At 37.0% G+C, this 19,703-nt stretch overlaps 1 protein-coding gene across 1 annotated transcript; it reads left to right on the top strand.

Annotated features, from left to right (window-relative positions):
• Positions 1-42: 42 nt before the first annotated feature.
• Positions 43-18,891, top strand: KRIT1 (KRIT1 ankyrin repeat containing). The gene is given in 19 exon segments (XM_010712581.2): positions 43-111; positions 1,042-1,112; positions 1,811-1,948; positions 2,382-2,541; positions 3,879-3,971; positions 4,825-4,954; positions 6,826-7,069; positions 7,365-7,480; positions 7,899-8,042; positions 9,133-9,164; positions 9,167-9,288; positions 9,529-9,636; positions 10,699-10,855; positions 11,823-11,974; positions 12,603-12,769; positions 14,135-14,222; positions 15,862-16,068; positions 16,387-16,503; positions 17,216-18,891. Coding segments are annotated over 17 exon segments (2,208 nt in total). The 5' UTR covers positions 43-111; positions 1,042-1,112; positions 1,811-1,846; the 3' UTR covers positions 17,285-18,891.
• The last annotated feature ends 812 nt before the right edge of the window (positions 18,892-19,703 follow it).

The raw sequence follows: 19,703 nt of genomic DNA, 5'->3' as shown, positions 1-19,703 counted from the left end.
GCCGGGGGACGGCGCGGGGCGGGGCCGGGGCGGAGCGGGCTATCCGGCGCGGGGCCTGTGGGCGCCGGCCGCGGCGGGACGATGGGGCGGTGGTCGGCGGCGCCGAGGAAGGTAAGGGAACGAGAAGGGGTCGGGGCGGAGGGAGCGGGACGGGTTCTGGCTGTAAGGCGGCCGGTGCGGAGCCTCTTCTGCGACCCCCCTCGCTGAGGGCGGTAGGGGCCTCGCGGTGTCTGGGCCCGGGGGTCGCCGAGGGAGGCTCCGGCACAGCTCGGCGCTGGTTTGGAGCCTGGAGCAGATGGGCGTTAGGATCTGGGAGGTAGAAGCAGCGGTAGATACGAGCTCCAGCTATAGCGAGCGCGTCGCGCTGCTCCGTGTGGGAAAGGAAGTAGCGCTGGGTCAGCTGCTCGCGGCTCAGCCGCAGCCACCTGTGGGCGCGCGTCGGCCTCTTCCTTTGAGAGATGAAAGCGAAGCTCGGAGTTCCTCCAGTTCCCGGGGAGCGGGTTGAAGCGCTCCTCGCTTCAGCTGTGCCTGCCTGCCGGCAGCGGTGCACATTACCGCCTCACGTCCGGTTGGGATCACTGGCGGCGCGTTCTGAAAGTGGTCAGTTTTATTGTCGCATCCTCGCAACTCCACCCTTTTCGTTTTCCCTTTTTGTTTTCTGAAGTTACATGGCAGCTCTCAGAGCCGTTTGTTTCCTGAAGTCGCCGCCCTCCCTTTGAACAGAGCGCAGAGCCTTCAGCATTAATCCCGCGCTGCTTCACCCGCCCCTGGCCCTGCCCTAAACCCCAAACCCCGAGCATCCTGGGGCACGTACCGTGCTTCTAAAGGATGGGTCTTTCTTCTTCCTTTACATCTCACAAATTACTGTATTGCTTATTTGACATTACTAGAGGCTGCTGTAATGCCAATTCGTATTTAGATGTTTTCATTCTGATATACTTTTTAAGTGCTATCATTACGTCACCTAAGTAACACAGTTGTGTTAGCTGGAGGTGAACGTGTGTGTGCTTTTATTGAAATTTTTTTTTAATATATTTTCAGGTAGTCTGGTCCCAGCAAAAATACTGGATTAAAAGCATGGAAATCTAAAGACCTCTGTTCCTCCTAAAAAGGTGAAGAGTGTAAAACAGTACAATTGCAAATCTTCATGAATAGATTAATCTGCAAACAGCATGTGGAATGAAAGGGTGTTACCAAATATTCTGTGAAATCAAGTTGGCTACTTGTTCCTTCTAGAAGCTGAATTTGAACGAATTGTGCCAAGTTTACAATTCTGCTGAAGTAAAGAAAAAAAAGTCCATATTATAGCTTATTTTTATCTTCTGTTACTTGGGTTGCAGGCAAGACTTCTTATTGGGAGGAAAAAAAGGAAAATCAGGGTTTTCCTTGAATTGATAGAAACGCAGTACTTTGTAATAGCACCTTTTGTGAATTGATGTGCTTGTAACTTTAGAGTGGTTTTCTTTTTCAGTTTCACATAGCTGAATTTCTCCAGCTTTTTGTCTGCCTTATAAAATGGGAGATATTTATAAACTGAAAAAAACAGTTTTACTGTAAAAGAAATTTAGAGAAGATTGTTCATATTAAATTTAAAAGAATGGGGGACATTATATATTTATGTCCATGTTACTGCTTAATGAACAGGAAGCAAAACTACAGTAACCATTGGTGTTTTTCCAGTTAAAGAACAATAAATGAGAAACACAAAGAATCGGTACACATAACTACTGTATCCTGGAGTTAGCATGTTGTTGGATTTATTTTTTTTTTTATTTTTAACTGAATCATCCTATTTATTCATTATTTCTAGGGATAAAACAATAATTAAAAAAAAAAAAAAGAAGAGATGGGAAATCCAGAAAACATTGGGAATGCATACGTTGCAGTGATCCGTCCAAAAAATACTGCAAGCCTGAACTCTCGGGAATATCGAGCTAAATCCTATGAAGTAAAATTATTTAATATTTTTCTTCAATGATGTTTTAAAAATAATATGTAATAATAAGTATATAATAATACAGCTTAAAGGAAAATCTGACGATAGGATATTGTCAGACAATAATATACGTGCATGTCATATATCTGCTATGTGTTGCCCTATCATTAGAATATTTGAATGCTTTACAGTTTGCAATTTTGCTGTTTTATTTCATGTCAGGGCCTTTTGCCTGTGGGCTGCTCAGTGCAAGGGTGCAGCCTTGTCTTTTTGTCTTTAGCCTTAGTGTTAAGGAGGTTGTTCTGACTTAGCTCTCCTGCTCTCCAGATTCAGTACTTCCTGCGTTATGTTACTGCTTTTATATATATATGATAAATACACGCGTAGGCACGGAGTTGTTCTGTACTTGTCTAAGTTGTCCTTTTGTTTTATTATTGTTTGAAAGATTTTGTTGCTCGAGGTTCCCATTGAAGGTCAAAAGAAAAAGAGAAAGAAAGTTTTATTGGAAACTAAGCTGCAGGGCGGCACTGAAATAACCCAGAGCATCTTGGATTATGTGCTAGAAGCCACCAAACCAATTTCACCAGCCAATCAGGGTATTAAAGGTAAAAATATTTTAATCTGATTTGCTGTTGGTAGCTCTGTAAAATAGTTTAAAACTTAAACAGGGCGTGGGGAGATTGTCAGAGAGCATGATGTTAGTTTAAAAGGCAAGGTCTGCTTTGAGTTCATAAAAAACACCCAAGCCACACAGCTTTTAATTTGCCATAGTTTCTCTTTACCTTCCATCTCTGTAAAATGCTTGCTAAAATATTCTCAAATGAATCTTTTCCTGCCCATACTGCTTTTTCATCTCAAATTGAGAATTAAATTTCTGGCAAACCAGATTGAAGTGGCTTTTCTAACCTTAATTTGACCTAAAACTCCAACTAGTGAATTGATTACTTAAAAAGTCTGTTCAGTGCCAGCATTGTTAAAAGTATCTATGTGAATGTACATATGGCATAACTGCATTGGTTACATATCTAATTTGATGACTATGCTGGTGGGTTGTTTTTTTTTTTTCATTACTGTGATGTAGCTGGTCCAGCAAGTGACCTTGCATTTGCGCTGCCAAAAATTGGTTTAGTCAGCTTATTTCATTTCCAAACTGGTATAAACTGTACTGACTAAAGCACTTTTTTTGTTGTGTATCTCCTCTTTGTTTTGTAAGCTAGGTTACACAGGGAAGATTGTCAGGCCAAACAAGACAATAGTGTTAACAGTTTACAAAAGGAATAGGTGGTTGCATGGTAAAATGCTGCAGATGGTAGCAACTGGACCTAACAAAACTAGTGAGGCAGGAAACATAACTTAATAGCATTAATACATGCTTCCTAACAAAAGCAAAAGTGTTTCATACCACAGTTCTGAATTGACTCACACAGGACAGAGGCATTAATATGCACAGTTTAGTGTAGCCTCTGCTAAAATATGCAGCTGTGGCCAGAAAAGGAAACAAAATGCTAGATTCTGTAAGAATGGAAGGGAGGACAATGTGGGAAGTACTGTCCTACCACTACATGAATCACCCTAATGTGAAATACGGTATGCAGCTGTGCTTTCCCATTTCAGAAGGAATCTTCTTTAACTTAAAGACTGGTGTTTTTGAGAGGTGAGAGCAACCTGAATAATCAGGAGCAGGGAAAAGTTATTGTGAAAAAGGCGTACAGTGCCGTCATTTTTCAGGCTAATGACTATGGACATATTGGTGTTCTTTATTTTGTGTATTTATTTAGATGTTCTTGGCTTGATTTAGATTTTAGCTAGTAGTATGCCCTTTTTCTTCCTAGAAATTAGGAAAGATTGGCCTGATAGGCATCCAGTTAACGGTCTCTAGACTGTTTTTATATATTTATTTATTTATGTTGGTTAATGTTTTCATTTTAATGTAATGTGCTAGGGAAGCGTGTAGTGTTAATGAAGACATTCCCTCTGGATGGAGAGAGAGCAGGCCAGGAGGCATCACTTTACATCGTTCCGACTGTTGTGAAAGGTAACGTTAAGCATAATTTCTGAAGCTGCATTCATTTAACAGAAGTTCGGTTGAAGATTTCAGGATTTTTGTGAATATGCTGTGTGTGTTTTTTTATTTAAACATTAAAAAGTTAGAGTTAGGTAGAAACCTGTATACTTTAAAACCTGAAAATGTTACTTAAAATCCTGGAAAATGTGTTGCATTTGTTTCCATAACCATAGCACACTTCTGATTTAAGCTGTTTGTTCACTGAATGCATGCGTTTTGAAATATAATCAACTCCTATAAAATTTACTGAATATAATTCTATTTCAGACATCCAGACTATTCAGTTCGGTGTTGTTTACTCAGACAAGAATGCTTAGCGAATTCTGTAAATAGTTTTGTTTAAAAAAGGAATGATGAATGATGTTTTTAGAAGCAAAGTGTACTGCTTGTCAGGAAAGTATTTGAAAACAAGCCTGAAAAAATGCCTGTGTGCTTTTGGTGAAACTTCTTTTTGCTTTTGTGGTAAGACCCTAAGGATAAAAACTATCAAATAAGTAAATACCATTGTAGAGTTACCAATAGCAATGACTTCTTCAGTTCTGAAGTCCTATTCTTCTGGCAACAGCATACATTTCATATTAATTCCTCAGATGAAGCTGATCACAGTGATGAAATAGTAACTGGACACTTAAAGGTTTTTAAGGTTACTCCATTGGGATATGAATAGTTATGTGAAGACTGTGTGTAACATCTGTCAATTATTGTGTGGGGAAAAAAAACAGAACTGCTGCCAGTAGGTTGGGAATATGTAACTATAAAAGACACAGGAGGGAAAATAAGATTATTTTCTTCAATACATCTTCAAAGTGTGTTTCCTTTTTAGATAATACAAAATATACATACAGTCCAGGATGCCCTGTGTTCTACTGTTTTCAAGACATCATGAGAGTCTGCAGTGAATCCAGCACACATTTTGCAACACTTACTGCAAGAATGCTAATTGCCTTGGATAAGTAAGAAATACTATGAATGCAAATACAGAGACATAGAGGATAAACAAAAAAATCTGAAGATATAGCAAATAATTTTTACATCATTTTTGTGATTAAGAGTAAAATGATATTATGTTACTTCATGATTATGAGAAGCATGACAACAAATTTCTAAATCTTTAAAAAATGTTTTTGTGAACTGAGAAACAGTGTTCTTAATCAAGTGATTTACTGGAAATCCTTGATTACAGTTAATGTTTTACGAAATCATATAATAATATCAAATCTTCTCTAAATTGCACAAATGTTATCAATAAGAGTATTTGCAAGAGTGTAGAACTATCCTGTTAATTTTATACCATTTAGATTTCCCTTTACAAACCCTGAAGTGCATCTCTCCCAGCCGTATGAGTTTATTTGCAGCAGGGAATTGACTTTAAGAAAGGCAATTAGTTGTGTAGCCAGATTTAGAGCAATTTGAAAATTTAACACATCAAAAGTGTCCTGGCCTTTTTACATAGCCTTTACATAGAAATACCAGGCATAATTATGTACGAATTTCTTTGCAGGAATATCTGTTGAAGTGAACGAGACCTTTACTTTCAGGAGTAGGAAAGCATCATGTTTATGAGCACATTTTTCTGCCACACACAAATAAAGTTAGGCAAAAATCTTGGCTAATGTAAAAATATAAAGTTACGGGCAACTGCCTAAAAAGGTTGTGTGTAGGCAATTTCTGTATTTTCATGTATACCATTATGCAAGATTTTCTATTTGTTTGCTACATAATGAATGCCTTCATGTTCTAAGCTGTGCTTTGCATATGTCACCAGCCTTACAGATGTGAGCAAAACTTTGGAAGTATAATGGAAAAAAGTTTATATTGATTGTGCTCTAAGTAGGTAGCCAGAAACAATGCTTGTGAAAGATTTCATGTTTAATTAAACTACTGACTGTTTAGAGAAATTCCCTGAAAATACCCTCAGACAGGCAAGAGGGTGTTCAGAGCACGATGGCCTCAGTTTTAATGTCCTTCTTCACAGCAGGGTGATGAGTAAGTGAAGGGAGCACAGCTTGTGAAACATACGATAGATTCAGTCTGGGACTTAATCCAGGCCTAAGCATATGTTCTACACTGAGAATCACATTCTTAGATGTGATTCTGGAACAGCCAAGCTCTAAACAGTGTATCAGTGGATTTTTCTTTCCAAAGCATATGCTTCTTTATTCTACCTTTCCAAGATAAAGCACTAAACAGAATTCATTGTACTCTAGCAAAGTATGTGTTTATTTCAAGTTTTGAGAGGGGCCTAAAACCCTCCTCTGTTGTCAGTAGAAGTCCACTTCAAACAGAATAATCTTCAGTGCAGCTATGTAAAAAGACAAGCGGTAGCCTTTCTGAAAGAGAATTGGCTGTTTGGAAGCTCTTGAGGAACCTGCTGTTTCTCCCAAAGTCAGAAGTCTTATTAAGACTGTACAGATCCTGAAAGTTAAGGTCACGCTTAAAATGCTTTAAGTTGCAGAATTTGTGTCCTGAGAGTAGTAATACTGATAAAATGAAAGTAAATGAAGTGAAACAGCAACGTATTGGTGTGATCAAGTGTTTTGGCTATAACCGTTGTTACTTTCATATATTTTTAGTTTCCTTTTCTTTGAGATTTTGCATCTGCAGGAAGTGTGTTTCAGCAAACACACTTGCTAAAAAGAATATCATGTATGGGGCTAAATTTAGTGTTGTAAAATTACTTACACACATTATAATTACATTTTAATTAAAAAAAATAATTTGTAGTTACTATACAAACAACTGTTAATCAAAGTAATGGACAGGCATGATCAGAATAGCCCTTTTCTACCAGGAAATGAGTTAACTTGCCAAATTTCTTCTGCAGGTGGTTGGATGAGCGGCATACCCAGTCTCATTCCATCCCAGCTTTATTCAGACCATCTCCTCTTGAGAGAATTAAAACAAACGTAATAAACCCTGCTTATGCTATAGAACCTGGTCAAACAGAGAGCTCGTTACACATGGGTTATACCGCTCTGGAAATAAAGAGTAAAATGTTGGCATTAGAGAAAGCAGATATGTGTATCTATAATCCTTTGTTTGGATCTGACCTTCAGTATACCAACAGGGTAAGAATTATATTTTCATTTTGTGTTTGTGGAACATACATGCTTTTCTGTTTCATATTTTATTTGCTCATTTTTTCTGAGCATGCTTTATGTTTTAATATAATCAGATTTCTTTATTGCACGCTTACTGCCAAACAGATTTCCAAATCCTCACACTTCAACATTAATCTCTTTAGTTATAAAATATTACAGTGATAACTTTGGCACCAAGATAATACTTGGCCTGGATGGGGATTGTTTGTCCAAATCTCATTAAGATTTTTTTTTTTTCAATTTTATTTAAATGTCTTTGCAGGTTGACAAAGTGGTAATAAATCCCTACTTTGGCCTTGGAGCCCCAGACTATTCAAAAATTCAGATTCCTAAAAGAGAAAAGTGGCAACGTAGCATGAGCAGTGTCACAGAGGACAAGTATTACATTTCTTTTTCATTAATATTTACTTTAGTTTTGTTATATTACAGTAGTACTTAGCAGGCTTGGTCAGCATGAGACTCTTTAGGGCTCTACTGTACAACAGCATATTTAAAAAAAAAAATCTATTTGAAGTCTCTAAGTACACAAATTAAAAGTCAGATCAAGAAAGATTTAAATTACAAATGTTAGGGAAGCATTTCTTTGCATAATGAATAAAGCTGTGGCTTGGGTACTGCATGACTAAAATGCTAGTTGTACAAATACTGACGCATTTTAGCTGTATGAGCATCATCTTTATTATTCATATAGATCTAAAGTTAGTCCTGCGTTAGTCATTTTAAAAAAACTGATGTTCTCAACTATCTAAATGTTTCTGAACTGTGATTCCCTCCTGCTTTCCTTTTTAATTCATAGAGAACACCAGTGGGTAGATGATTTCCCTCTTCACCGCAGTGCTTGTGAAGGGGACTCTGATTTACTAAGCCACCTTTTGGACAAAAAGTTTTCTGTTAATCAGTTAGACAGTGACCATTGGGCACCAATCCATTATGCATGCTGGTGAGTCAACCCAATATAGTTTTTTCAATCAAATGCTTTCTTGCTGTCATGACTCTTTTGCAGTATTTTGTGTAATTCATCATACGGACTCAAAAATGAGAAAAAAAAATCTAGATTTTCTATACTTTGTCTCTTAATATATGTTATTATATATTACCTTCTGAAGAGAAATACTGCTTGAGGTTTTGAGATAACTGCTATCTGAGCGGTTTCAGAGAAGACCGAGTATGGTTACCATATCATCAGACACTTATTTATTGCCTCTTATATCTGTCCCTATGTTTGTCCTGAAGTACCTGTTTTACTTGCTATTGGAGACACTGGGTCTAGTTTACTGTAGTAACTCTTGCAGTCTTTATTGGTTAAAGGCTGTGAACAGTTCTATAACACAATAGCTGAGCTGAGTAAGTGTTAGTGAGAGTCATGCTTTGAGCACGATGCTGAACTACATGATCTGCAGAAGCCAACTTGACTGATTCTATGATGCTGTGATGATTTAAATCTGTGATTCTTTCACAGCTTTTGTCAGACCTTGCAAAAATACTTCTGTTTCATCTTTAAGCAGAATTTAGTCTTCTGTATTTATAGCAGCATCTGAACCTGAACATAAAAATCAAGCTTGGCTGTTTAAAAAAAAAAAAAAAACAAAACACCAAAACAAACAAAAATGACTTGATTTTTCAAAAAGTTTACATACACATTTAATGCCACCGTTTCTCAATTACCAGCATGAGTCTTAGGAGGCATCTGCACAACATTCAGAAGCTTTATGCAGATTCTTACACAGACTTCTTTGCAGCAAGTCTGAGCCTGTTTTGCCATGACTGAATTGCTACAGCTACCCAAACAGTGTAAAGCAGGGTTGGGTGTATGTATAATAAATCTAGTAAATGGTTGCTAGACAGTACCAAATACATGCAGAAGTTATACAAACTTACTGATGTTCGCTGCCTTTGGCATCTAAATGTTCGCTGTCTTTGGAAAGCTAAAAACTCTTGAGCAAGGCAGTGTACTTCTTCTTATTAGAAGTATCTGGAAAAGATTTTAATTTACATTTGCTGTGTCTGTTACATTTTTAATCTGTCTGTAGGTATGGAAAAGTTGAAGCTACTCGGATGCTACTGGAAAGGGAAAGTGCAATCCAAATCTTTTGAATGGCCAGCTTAGTTCTCCTCTACATTTTGCTGCTGGAGGTGGGCATGCTGAAATAGTACAAATTCTCCTGAATCATCCAGAAATTGACAGAGTAAGTTCTGTTTGTGTACAGAAATGGCAATTTAACGTGTTTCTAGCTTGTGCATGTGACACTTTGTGTCCATACTACAGTGTGTAAACACAATGGTCTCATTGAGTGACTGCCAAAAAATGGTTAAATATTTTTCATTGACTCTACTTTTTTCCATTATTTGTCAGTTATCTCGAACGTGAAATGTTTGCCTAATTCCAGTCAAAGCAATGCATTATCAGTGTTTCTGTTTGTTTGTAGCACATTACTGATCAACAGGGAAGGTCTCCACTGAATGTCTGTGAAGAAAACAAACAAAATGAGTGGGAAGAAACTGCAAAACTGCTGAAGGATGCTGTAAATAAACCTGTATGTGTTTACTTTCTAAGTATCTTGAAGTTTATATTTCGTTTATAAATAGACTTTGGAAGAGCTAGGCTAGGCTCATTTAAGAGCTTTTAAAGGAAGTGTGCACTGTACTCAAGAGGTTAGTGTGAATACTGACAAATGAACATTTTGTCTCTTTAAATGTTTCTGTCTATATTTAAGGCTTTGTGTTAGTATTTGATTTATTTGCAGGAGTATCACATCAGCTGCTGATCTATCATCAGCTACTTTTGATTATGTAATCATTATTTTTCTTTGTGCCTTATCAACTTATGGGTATGGAAGCAGGAACATTCAGCTCCTTAAATGTAGACTTCTACAAAATTGGCTTTTTATCATGTAGTCAATGTAGGCTTTCTTAGCCGTCAATGGAGTCCTTACTAGGTTGGAAACAAAATTATAGTCTGAGAGTTAGAGAGATGTACACCAGGTGTTTCATTAATTTATATGATGTGTGCCTTAAGCACCCAATTTAAGTAAGTCTTTCAGGAGGCATTCTCTGGGCACATGTGTAAGTCATTGTACACTGTGGGAATTCTGAAAGGAAAAATAATTTGTTGTCAGTAAGATTATAGAAGTCCTAAAAAATCTTAGTGAGATTGTTTGTATTGTAGTGGTATCTGTACTAAGGGTGATGTTTTCCTCCTGAAAAAATAGCCTTGTTAGATTAGACTAATGGTTGGAATAATTTACAACATGCCAGTAATAGTGAGGTAATTGTTGCTTGATATCTTAGGCAGTTGAGCCCAAATCCACAGATAACTTAGTCCTGTTTGCCTTTGAGTTAAAACAGAAGTGAAGTTTTCAGTATACAAGTAGAACCTGTATCGTAGTTATTGTGGTAAAAAGCCCAGTAAAAGAACTTGTATAAATCACAAAATGTACAGTTTTCATAAGCAGAAATACAAAGATGTGCAGTGTTCTTTTTCTCTATAGTGTAGATTTTATTGAATTACGGTTAAATTGCTTAAACTCTTCACAAAAACCAACAGAAAGAACTTTAACAAATCAATATTAATAACAATAAATTGAATTTGTGTGTAGTATGAAAAGGCACGAATTTATCGTATGGACGGGTCGTACCGCTCCGTTGAGTTGAAACATGGAAACAACACTACTGTACAGCAAATAATGGAAGGGATGCGTTTGTCTCAAGAAACCCAGCAATACTTTACTATCTGGATCTGTTCCGAGAACCTCAGTAAGTTGCAAGGAGTATAGTTATATTTGACAGTTTATTGTACTTTTTTAAAATTTGTATTTTAAATTTTTTTTTCCTTAGGAAAATTGGAAATGCACTGATAGTAGTAAAAAGATGTTCTGCTGTAATAGCTCCTTTGAAGTTTTACATATAATGTAAAAGCCAAAGCAATGCAAGTAAGATAGATATGGAGTTCTGGTTCCTCACTGCTAGAAAATGGGCAAGCAGTAATCACAGAGACAGGCTGGATAAGTGAATGAGCACTACTGAAGATACAGACTGCAGTATATAGCAGTTGGAAGCTCTGTACTGATTTCTCATCTCTCATATAGACAGGTGAACTTGTAAATTTGAATTACTGTAGCCTGTTAAGAATCGAGACATTTTGCAAATAAAAATGAATGTCTGTTCTGAATAGTTTATGGTTTATGTCTCAAAAAATAGAAAGTACATTTCTAAGATAGGCTATATCTGTATTTTTCCATTAAAAAATCTGACTTTTGGGCATGACATTTCTCTCTCTCTCTCTCTCTCTCTCTCTCTCTCCTCTCTCTCCTCCTCTCTCTCTCTCGTAAGAGTTGAGACAAGAGTCTGTCACATTTTTGCTACTGTGATTTTATTTAACATAGCTGCTGGCTTTCTGGAGGTCCTTTACTTGTGATTTTGTGGTCCATCTTAGTATTCCATTACGTGTTTAAATACAAATTCACTCTTGAGAACATGAAAATAACGAAGGTTTATCATTAATGCATTTATTAAATATATACCAATAGTTTTGTCAGTAAATCCATATTTTGAAAACCTTTTATATAAAGCAGTTTAGGAAACATGGAAAAATGTTTTGTTTTGTTTTTTAATGAATCCTCAGTTTCAGACATTCTTGTTCTGGTGCAGCATAAATTCATCCATATAGGTATATGCTGAGTTATTACTGTTTATTTATAAACACAACTCTGATATTTCCTAGGCCTCCAATTGAAGCCCTTTCACAAGCCTTTGCAGCATATTCGAGACTGGCCTGAAATATTCACTGAACTGACAAACTTGGATCCTCAGAGGGAAACTTCACAGCTTTTCCTGAGAAGAGATGTGAGACTTCCACTAGAAATAGAAAAAAAGGTCTGCACTTAGAAGTGATAGCATGAAATCATGGTCAGAATCAGAACACCTTGAACACCACTGCTCAGTGCGTTTAATGGCTGAATTTACATACTTGTGTAAACCACACCTCTCATCTCTTTGCCTTTTCTGTGAGAGTTTGTCATCAGTTTCTCTCTATTCCTACTCTATTCTTACTCAGATTCTGATTTCTCACTTTTTCAATTGTCACCCAGTCTCTGTGTTTGTCATACACGTACTAGTAACCTTCCTTATTTTCTTTCTTTTCTCTGTACTGTGATATTTCCAATATTTAATTGGTTGATTTCATTGGGAATATTCAAACATACTCAAATGGATTTGTGGGTAAAAAAACACAGCAAAATTTCTGTGAACTTTTTTGATTGGGCATTGTACGTTAATAACCTTTACCTTTTAAATGCATTAGATCACTGAAGTCTTGAATTAAGTCAATCACAATAATTGTTTCATTTTTTCTGTTACAGAGCATTACTAAAATGTACCCAAAGCGGGATTACGCATTTTGTCTTGTATCTTTGAATCAGTGAGGAACTGTATTCATTTTTTTTTTTTCCTAAGTTCATTTTCTTTTTGAAGAGAATTCATGCTGTTTAAATCTTTTAAACAGATTGAGGATCCATTGGCTATTCTTATTCTTTTTGATGAAGCCAGATATAATTTATTGAAAGGTTTCTATACGTCGCCCGATGCTAAGCTGATCACCCTGGCAAGTCTCCTTCTACAAATTGTTTATGGAAATTATGAGAGCAAGAAACATAAACAGGGCTTTCTAAAGTAAGTACGTTTTGGTTTTTAAATGAAATATTTTTAGATAGTTCCACTTACCTGAGGAAATATCAAATTTTAGATATGGCATTTTTTATTATTCTTCTCCATTAATGAGCTCTAGTTCAGAGCAACCGCATAGTACTGGTAGCATTAACAGAAGTTAGGCACAGTGTAAAACATGCTCATTTTAATTATGGCTGTCCAAGGCCAAGAACAGAGGTTCTGTATTCTTCAAATTTGTGCTGAGACACAGTAATACAAAAATGAGTAACAGTCCTCAAGCAAATGAAGAGTTTTGAGGTTTTGGACTATGCTGAAGGAGCACCTTACAACGTCCAGTCAGACCAACTTTTAAGAATGATGTTCCTCTTTCAGGGAGGAACGTTTGTAATCCTACACTAAATTTGTCAGAAATATAGCACCAGTAGTGCTCTGCCAGATGGTACTTCTCTCTCCCCTTTTTCTTCTCTTGACTGCAGAACTGTGGCTGAGCTCTTCTGGGATATGTTTTTATGCTTCCACATACTTTTCTGCAGCAGTATCAAAACACATCAGGATTTCACTTCTCTGCTATGTGACTCTTCACTCCAACCCCCACCATCTCCACCCCAGTTCATTCATGTAACAGCAGATGTGCTGTTCTAGGATGCTACTATAGTTCTCATATCCTCTCATTCACAGCTTCAGCTGAGCTGTGCTGGCTTGCTTTTCTTAGTTGCATACTCCACCATCTGTACATCAGCTGCATTTTCTGCTGCAGTTACACTGATTTTAAGTGTGAGCTGCATCTGAAAGGTCTGTGTGTACTATTGTCCTTGTTAGTTTAAAGGGTGAAGCCTATATTAATTGTGCAAGTTAGTAGAGGCTTCCTTGTGTTTGTTGCCTTCATTTCAAAAGGCTCTTCATACAAATCTTCGCTTTCATGTTATGTGGTATCTTATTTTCACGTGGAGATGAATGGGCCTAGTCACTGGTGGTACTGAATAGAGCAGTGAACCTGTAAGCCATCATCTTTTGATATTCTTGTTTAGGTGACTGTTCCTTTATAATTTTGGTTTTCAAACAAGTCTTTAATCAACTAAGTGTCACATGTTCTGCTGCTAGCATTTCCTCTCCCTACCACGTCCATAATGCATGACACAAAAGTGGTAAACACAAAATCGACTGGATTGCCATTAATTGGGAATTCCACTAGATTTTTAATAAGCCTTAGCTTCAATTTCAGGAAGGCTTCTTGGTTGATGAGGGAACATTTGATGGGAGCTGAGTGTCTAGCTCTGTGTATGTGGTTTGAAGATGAAAACTGGCAGACACTACTCTTAGTTCTTTGTTTAATGAAGGAATTTTTTTTCTGCTTTGTTTTTTCTGTAGTGAAGAAAATCTTAAATCTATAGTACCAATCACTAAACTAAAAAGTAAAGCTCCTCATTGGACAAACAGAATACTTCATGAATACAAGGTAGGACAAATAGAAAAATTATAGAAAATCCTGTCTTAAGCATATTTTTGACTGTTCGATTGTCAGCTAATGAACAAAAATGTTAGTGTGTATATAATCTGGAAACTTGTATGTTATGAATTTTTTGATGGGTTGTTGTTGAAATGCTTTTATTTCTAGTACAGTTACAACTGATATGCTTCTTAGAAATAAATATGATTTGTCATCTGTTCATTTATCTTCCATGTTAACTTTACGTTCATGGGTACTGCCTATACAGGTATACATGTAGAGAATCTGCTCTGACTTATATTTTCACATCTGCTTGTAATCACAGGTTGATAAAGTTTGTTTTGCTGATGTAGCTTGTATGGTAAGGATCTGTTACTGGTGCACAAACTGCCTTGAGTACAGTAGTTAACTTAGGAAAATTTCTATGCATGGACTTAGGATGCTTCTGTAAAAGACTTAAAAGCTTTGATTTCCAAAGTGAGTCAAACACACGTGACAACTAAATTTGTGAACTTCATGAAAAATTGTAGAATAAATAAGGTGCGACAGATGGAGAATTATTCCAGCTGATATGAATCACTTGAGGTGTCTGAGAGGAAACTGCAGAGGCGCACAGGGAACACTTTCAGCCTTGCCCCTCTTTCTTTGAGTCAAAGTTACTCAGTAATTAACTTTTTCCTGGTGTCTACACTTCTTCTGTCAGAAACCAGCACATCACTCCTGTTCTTTATAATACAAATGGAGAAGGGGAAGATAATGTTCTTTCTAAGACTGCGGTATAGCAGAGGACACAGCAGAATATTCCTTTTTATTTCTTGTGTCAGATAAAACATAAGAGCACGGCATTGTAGGCTGCTGCTCTTAGGCCGTTATTTTTAGGTACAGGAGAAGGGGAAAAGAGTTGCAGTCTTTGCTCCAAATATATTAATACATTTTATATTTTAAAAATAGCTGTAGCATTCAGGTAAGTTGTAATGCAGGGTGTAGAACAAAGAGGTTGGTCCCACCTACCCCACCCACAATTACACCCCCCCTAATTGCTAAAGGCTTGTGTTCTCGTTTATGGCTTCTAATCTCATGTGTGGCCTTGTTGAATTTTTGTCTCTTAGTTTCAGATTTGGAAAGTTATTTTTTATTTCATTTGTTTTTGAACTAGGAGCAGTCTAACAACCCTTTGTTGTGACAGTTCCATGCTACTGAGGAGGAGGAAATATCAGGATTGGTTTTTCATTCTAAATGAGGGCTCTGTTCAGGAAAATGAAGTTGCACCTTATTTTGTTTAAAAAATAAAAAATCCATGCCATGTTTGCAGGAGCATGCTCATCTAAACATGCTTTGGACCCCTCAAAGAAGGAATGCTTAGGGTTTTTTATTATTTTTGATATTGTATTTTGATGTATGTAGTATCAGCTGCTTAACCCTGGCTAGCCTGAAATACTTCTAAAAGAGGGAAAACTGGGACCCTGAAGTGGTTAGGTGTCTGTGGTTAAGATTTCTGAGGCTTGTACAGGGACCTGCATTCTCATCTATTTTGGCATCTGAGACTTTCTTTTTCAGTGGGAATTCCACTGACCTATGATATGTTCTTCAAATAAATGCAGGTTTTTTTTGAAAGACTTATTGATTGCCTTTGTTCTTTTCTTTCTAGAATCTGAGCACCAGTGAAGGTGTAAGTAAAGAGATGCATCACCTTCAGCGCATGTTTTTGCAGAATTGCTGGGAAATTCCAACTTATGGAGCAGCTTTTTTCACAGGACAGATATTCACCAAAGCAAGTTCGAGTAGCCATAAAGTCATCAAAGTCTACGTAGGAGTAAATGTGAAAGGGCTGCATCTCCTGAACATGGAAACAAAGGTCAGTTTAAGTGAACTGCCAATAAAAACTTCTAAGTTTAATGCTATTAAATTCTCTGTGTTAGTAGGCATTTCACATCTAAATTGACTATGAAGGTTTCTAAGGTTCTGAAGTCTTCAAAAAGCACTACTATAGAAAGCCTTGTATTTTTCAACTTGACTACTTTATAAGTTACAGCTTGATTATGGAACATACTGTTCCACTTAGGTAGAATTCTGTGAAATAAGGAAAGTTCCATCTGTAAGTATGGACAGTGTTTTCCGAATGATTTTATTGCATTTTATTGCAATTTATTGAATTTATTACATTTTATTGTAGGCCTTACTCCTCAGCTTAAAGTATGGCTGTTTTATGTGGCAGTTGGGAGATGGAGATACATGTTTTCAAATACACAGTCTGGAAAACAAAATGAGTTTTATTGTGCATACCAAACAGGTAAGCACTGACACTTTTCATCCTGTCTTTACATAGAATTGTTTTTTCCTGGATCAGATACATGTTCCTTCTCTCTTGTGGTTGATCCTTGTACTGTATAAAAGAAGCTCCACCGAAACTCTGCCCCCCCAAAGTGATTTTCAGATGAGAACTCTTCTCGATATTTCAGAATGTTTGCTTGTTCTTACAGCATGTGAAGCCTTTAGCATTCTAAATACTTAAGAATAAACTTGCAGTCATTACGGAGAACTTTTTTTTTTTTTGGTAGTGAAAACTGTTTGTTGCATTTGTTGCCCCATCTCATAGACCCTAAAGATGATTCCAAATACAACAAGAATCACAGAGCTAAAGCTGATAACATTTCTTTCAAAACTAATGGAGTTTGGCATTGTCAAATATCGTCATAGACCATATGTCACGTTAAAAGGTGTTGTGACAAAACTGCAGCTTTGAGTATGTTGTATAGTTAGACAGTAGTTGCCTTTTGGTTTTTACATCCAAGAATTTGGATAGAGAGGAAGAAGTGATGTAGTGTTCTGAAAAACATTTTCTGATTTATAAGGAAAAAAAACTTTGTTATTGGTTTCATTGTTATCTCTAAAATGATGTAACCTCTGACTTCTGTTTATATACTTGCATTTACCATATACTTAAGTTGATTGTGCAATTGTTGTGAAATGTGATTAGAATTTAATTGTGTACCTTTCTATAGGCAGGTCTCATCGTAAAACTTCTGATGAAATTAAATGGCCAATTAATGCCTAGTGAAAGAAATGAATGATGGACTAATGATGAAACAGCATCTTATGGCTAAGCAAAAAATTCTCACCCTAACAGAAGACTTCCATGTACATGAATTTTACACAAGAGAAAAGTCCATTTGTACAGTTTTTTAACTTTGTACAGAAACTGCATGATTTATTTTTTTAGAAAGCTATACAACATATCTGTTATTTTTATAAATATTTTTGTTTCAAATATAAGCTATTGTAGAGCTTGAGTTACCAGTAAAAGCTAGCAAAATTTAAATGCTTTACCAAATTGGACAAGAGTGAATCAAGAATCATTCTTGACTGTTGGAGGAGAATGAATCTGGAAACTTTTCCCAAGGGATGAGACTGATGGTGCTGTTAAGCACATCTCAGTTAACATCTTTACCTTACTTGTCTTTCTGTGGAACATCAAGGAGGTTGTATTTGTTACAGTATTTTTTAGACAAACTTTACTTTTAAAATACTCGTGGTAAATATGCTTAGGAGCCCAGTCAGTCTTTTGAACATCTGCTTTTGATAAACTCTTACTTGGTTTCTGACAAACATGATAGCTGGCTTTATTTTTACTCTTATTTCTTATACTTCGTGTTCATATTTATTCTAAGATACTGCATGAAGATGTCAAAAGGGAACTGTTTTAAATCTTCAAAAGCCATATTCAATGTTTAGTGTGCTTGTAAGAAAACTGGACTTTTACTTTTGCCGTGCAATATAAAACATTTTATATGGAGAAGGAAGTGGTTTACAAACAAATCTCATTCAGAGGTCTTCAGATACTTTAATAATTCTTATCCTGGATTGCAACACATCTTCAATAACAAGAACTCATAGGGGGTACTAAGTTACTTCTGTTCAACTAATTTTCCTTCTCATTGCTTATTTCACTTCCTTGAAACTGCAAGCAGCAGAGAATGCAGGACTTAATGCTACAATTACTGTTTAACATGCAAATTTATAAGCATTCTTCTTGCTCTTTACAAAGTCACAGCTGGGTCTTACAAATTGGGTCCCAAGTGTAAGATAGGGACCCTATGCATTCTGAAATGTCTTTGTACTTTAAGACAGTATTCATAATACACCTCTAAAAATTCTGGTTGTATTTCAGGGTTCTAAGTGCACTTGATTACTCCTTCCATGTAAGCTGCATGCTAAAACAGTTTGCAATACTTTGTAAAAAGAAGTTAAAAAAACAAAACAAAAACAAAAAAACCCAAGTGTGCTGTTTTGTAATACCTTTAATAGTACCTCACTGCTAGTAAGTACAGTTTAAGGAATTAAAGTAATAAGTTAAAAAATGAACAGAAGGATATTTTGAAGTCTTCTTAGCAAGCTTTACTATTTAATGGGCATAAATAGCAGTAAATGTTCATGGATTGTTGTCTTTTATTTGTGGTAAATAATGCAACAGTCAGGTCCTTTGTAGCATCCTTGCTATCGTGGCACTGGTATCAGAAGTACTCTTCTCTACACAGCACTTTGTTACAAAACTAGAAGGAAAATGTTGATGTGTGTCACAGTTGCACATTTATCAATAGTATTACTATGCCATATTGCTGTATAGCTCTTTCTGCTAAGATTCTTATTTATTACTACCTAATAAATTGTTTACAAGTCACCTTTGTTATTTGTATTAACTGCAGCCAGCATCAGAGTGCCCTGAAATGTCTTATCAAGCAGGTGGTATTACCACAGGGTTCTTGAACAGGCTGGTCTTTGCAGGTTTTGCAGGATAATCGTGAGATAAGATCATGGGAACAGTTCCACAGTGATTAGAAGTTAAGGCCCACACTGTTGTGCACCTGGGAAAGGGGTTGGGTAATCCTTGCAAGTTGTGTAGGATGATCTTGTGATAGGATCACAGGAAGGGTTCCAGATGATTGCAGATTAAGGCACACGGAGCACCTTGCTGCACGCCTTGGAAACAATTCGGGAATGGATCGAAAAAATGGGAACTCTTGAGTCTGGGCAAGCCAGCTGGGAGCAGGTGATGCCTATTGGAAGGCTGTGAGCTGGAGCTCCGGGCAGGCTGCTGGCAGCTGGGGACAGGAGGTGCCGCTGCGGTGTTGTGACAAGGAGGGGTGAGTGCCAGCCTTCTGTCTGGGAGTGGGGAAATGGGACTGGAGCAGAAAGCAAGGCAGCATGTAGACTAGCAGCTGTGCTCTGTGCCAAACAGTAGAGCTGAAAAAGCTGCAAGAAATGAAAATCATGCCTTAGTAAGCAGGAGCTAAAACCACACAGGTTGATCACCATAAGCATTTTTTAAATGAGTAGTTGAACTTTACAGTTGACAAAGCAAGGACTGAATGTGTGTTCCAGCTAGGCAGCTGAAAATACACACTGTGAAAAACAAGCACGGTTTTATCGCGTGGAACAGTTACTCGTCAGCGTGTGCTGCAGGGCGGGCTGCCCGACCCCGCCAGTGCTGCC

The sequence above is a fragment of the Meleagris gallopavo genome, chromosome 6 (genome assembly GCF_905368555.1).
Source record: "Meleagris gallopavo chromosome 6, MGAL_WU_HG_1.1, whole genome shotgun sequence".
In the NCBI taxonomy this organism is placed as follows: Eukaryota; Metazoa; Chordata; class Aves; order Galliformes; family Phasianidae; genus Meleagris; species Meleagris gallopavo.
Note: the sequence above shows the minus strand (reverse complement) of the source record. Positions and strands in the feature narration are given on the sequence as shown.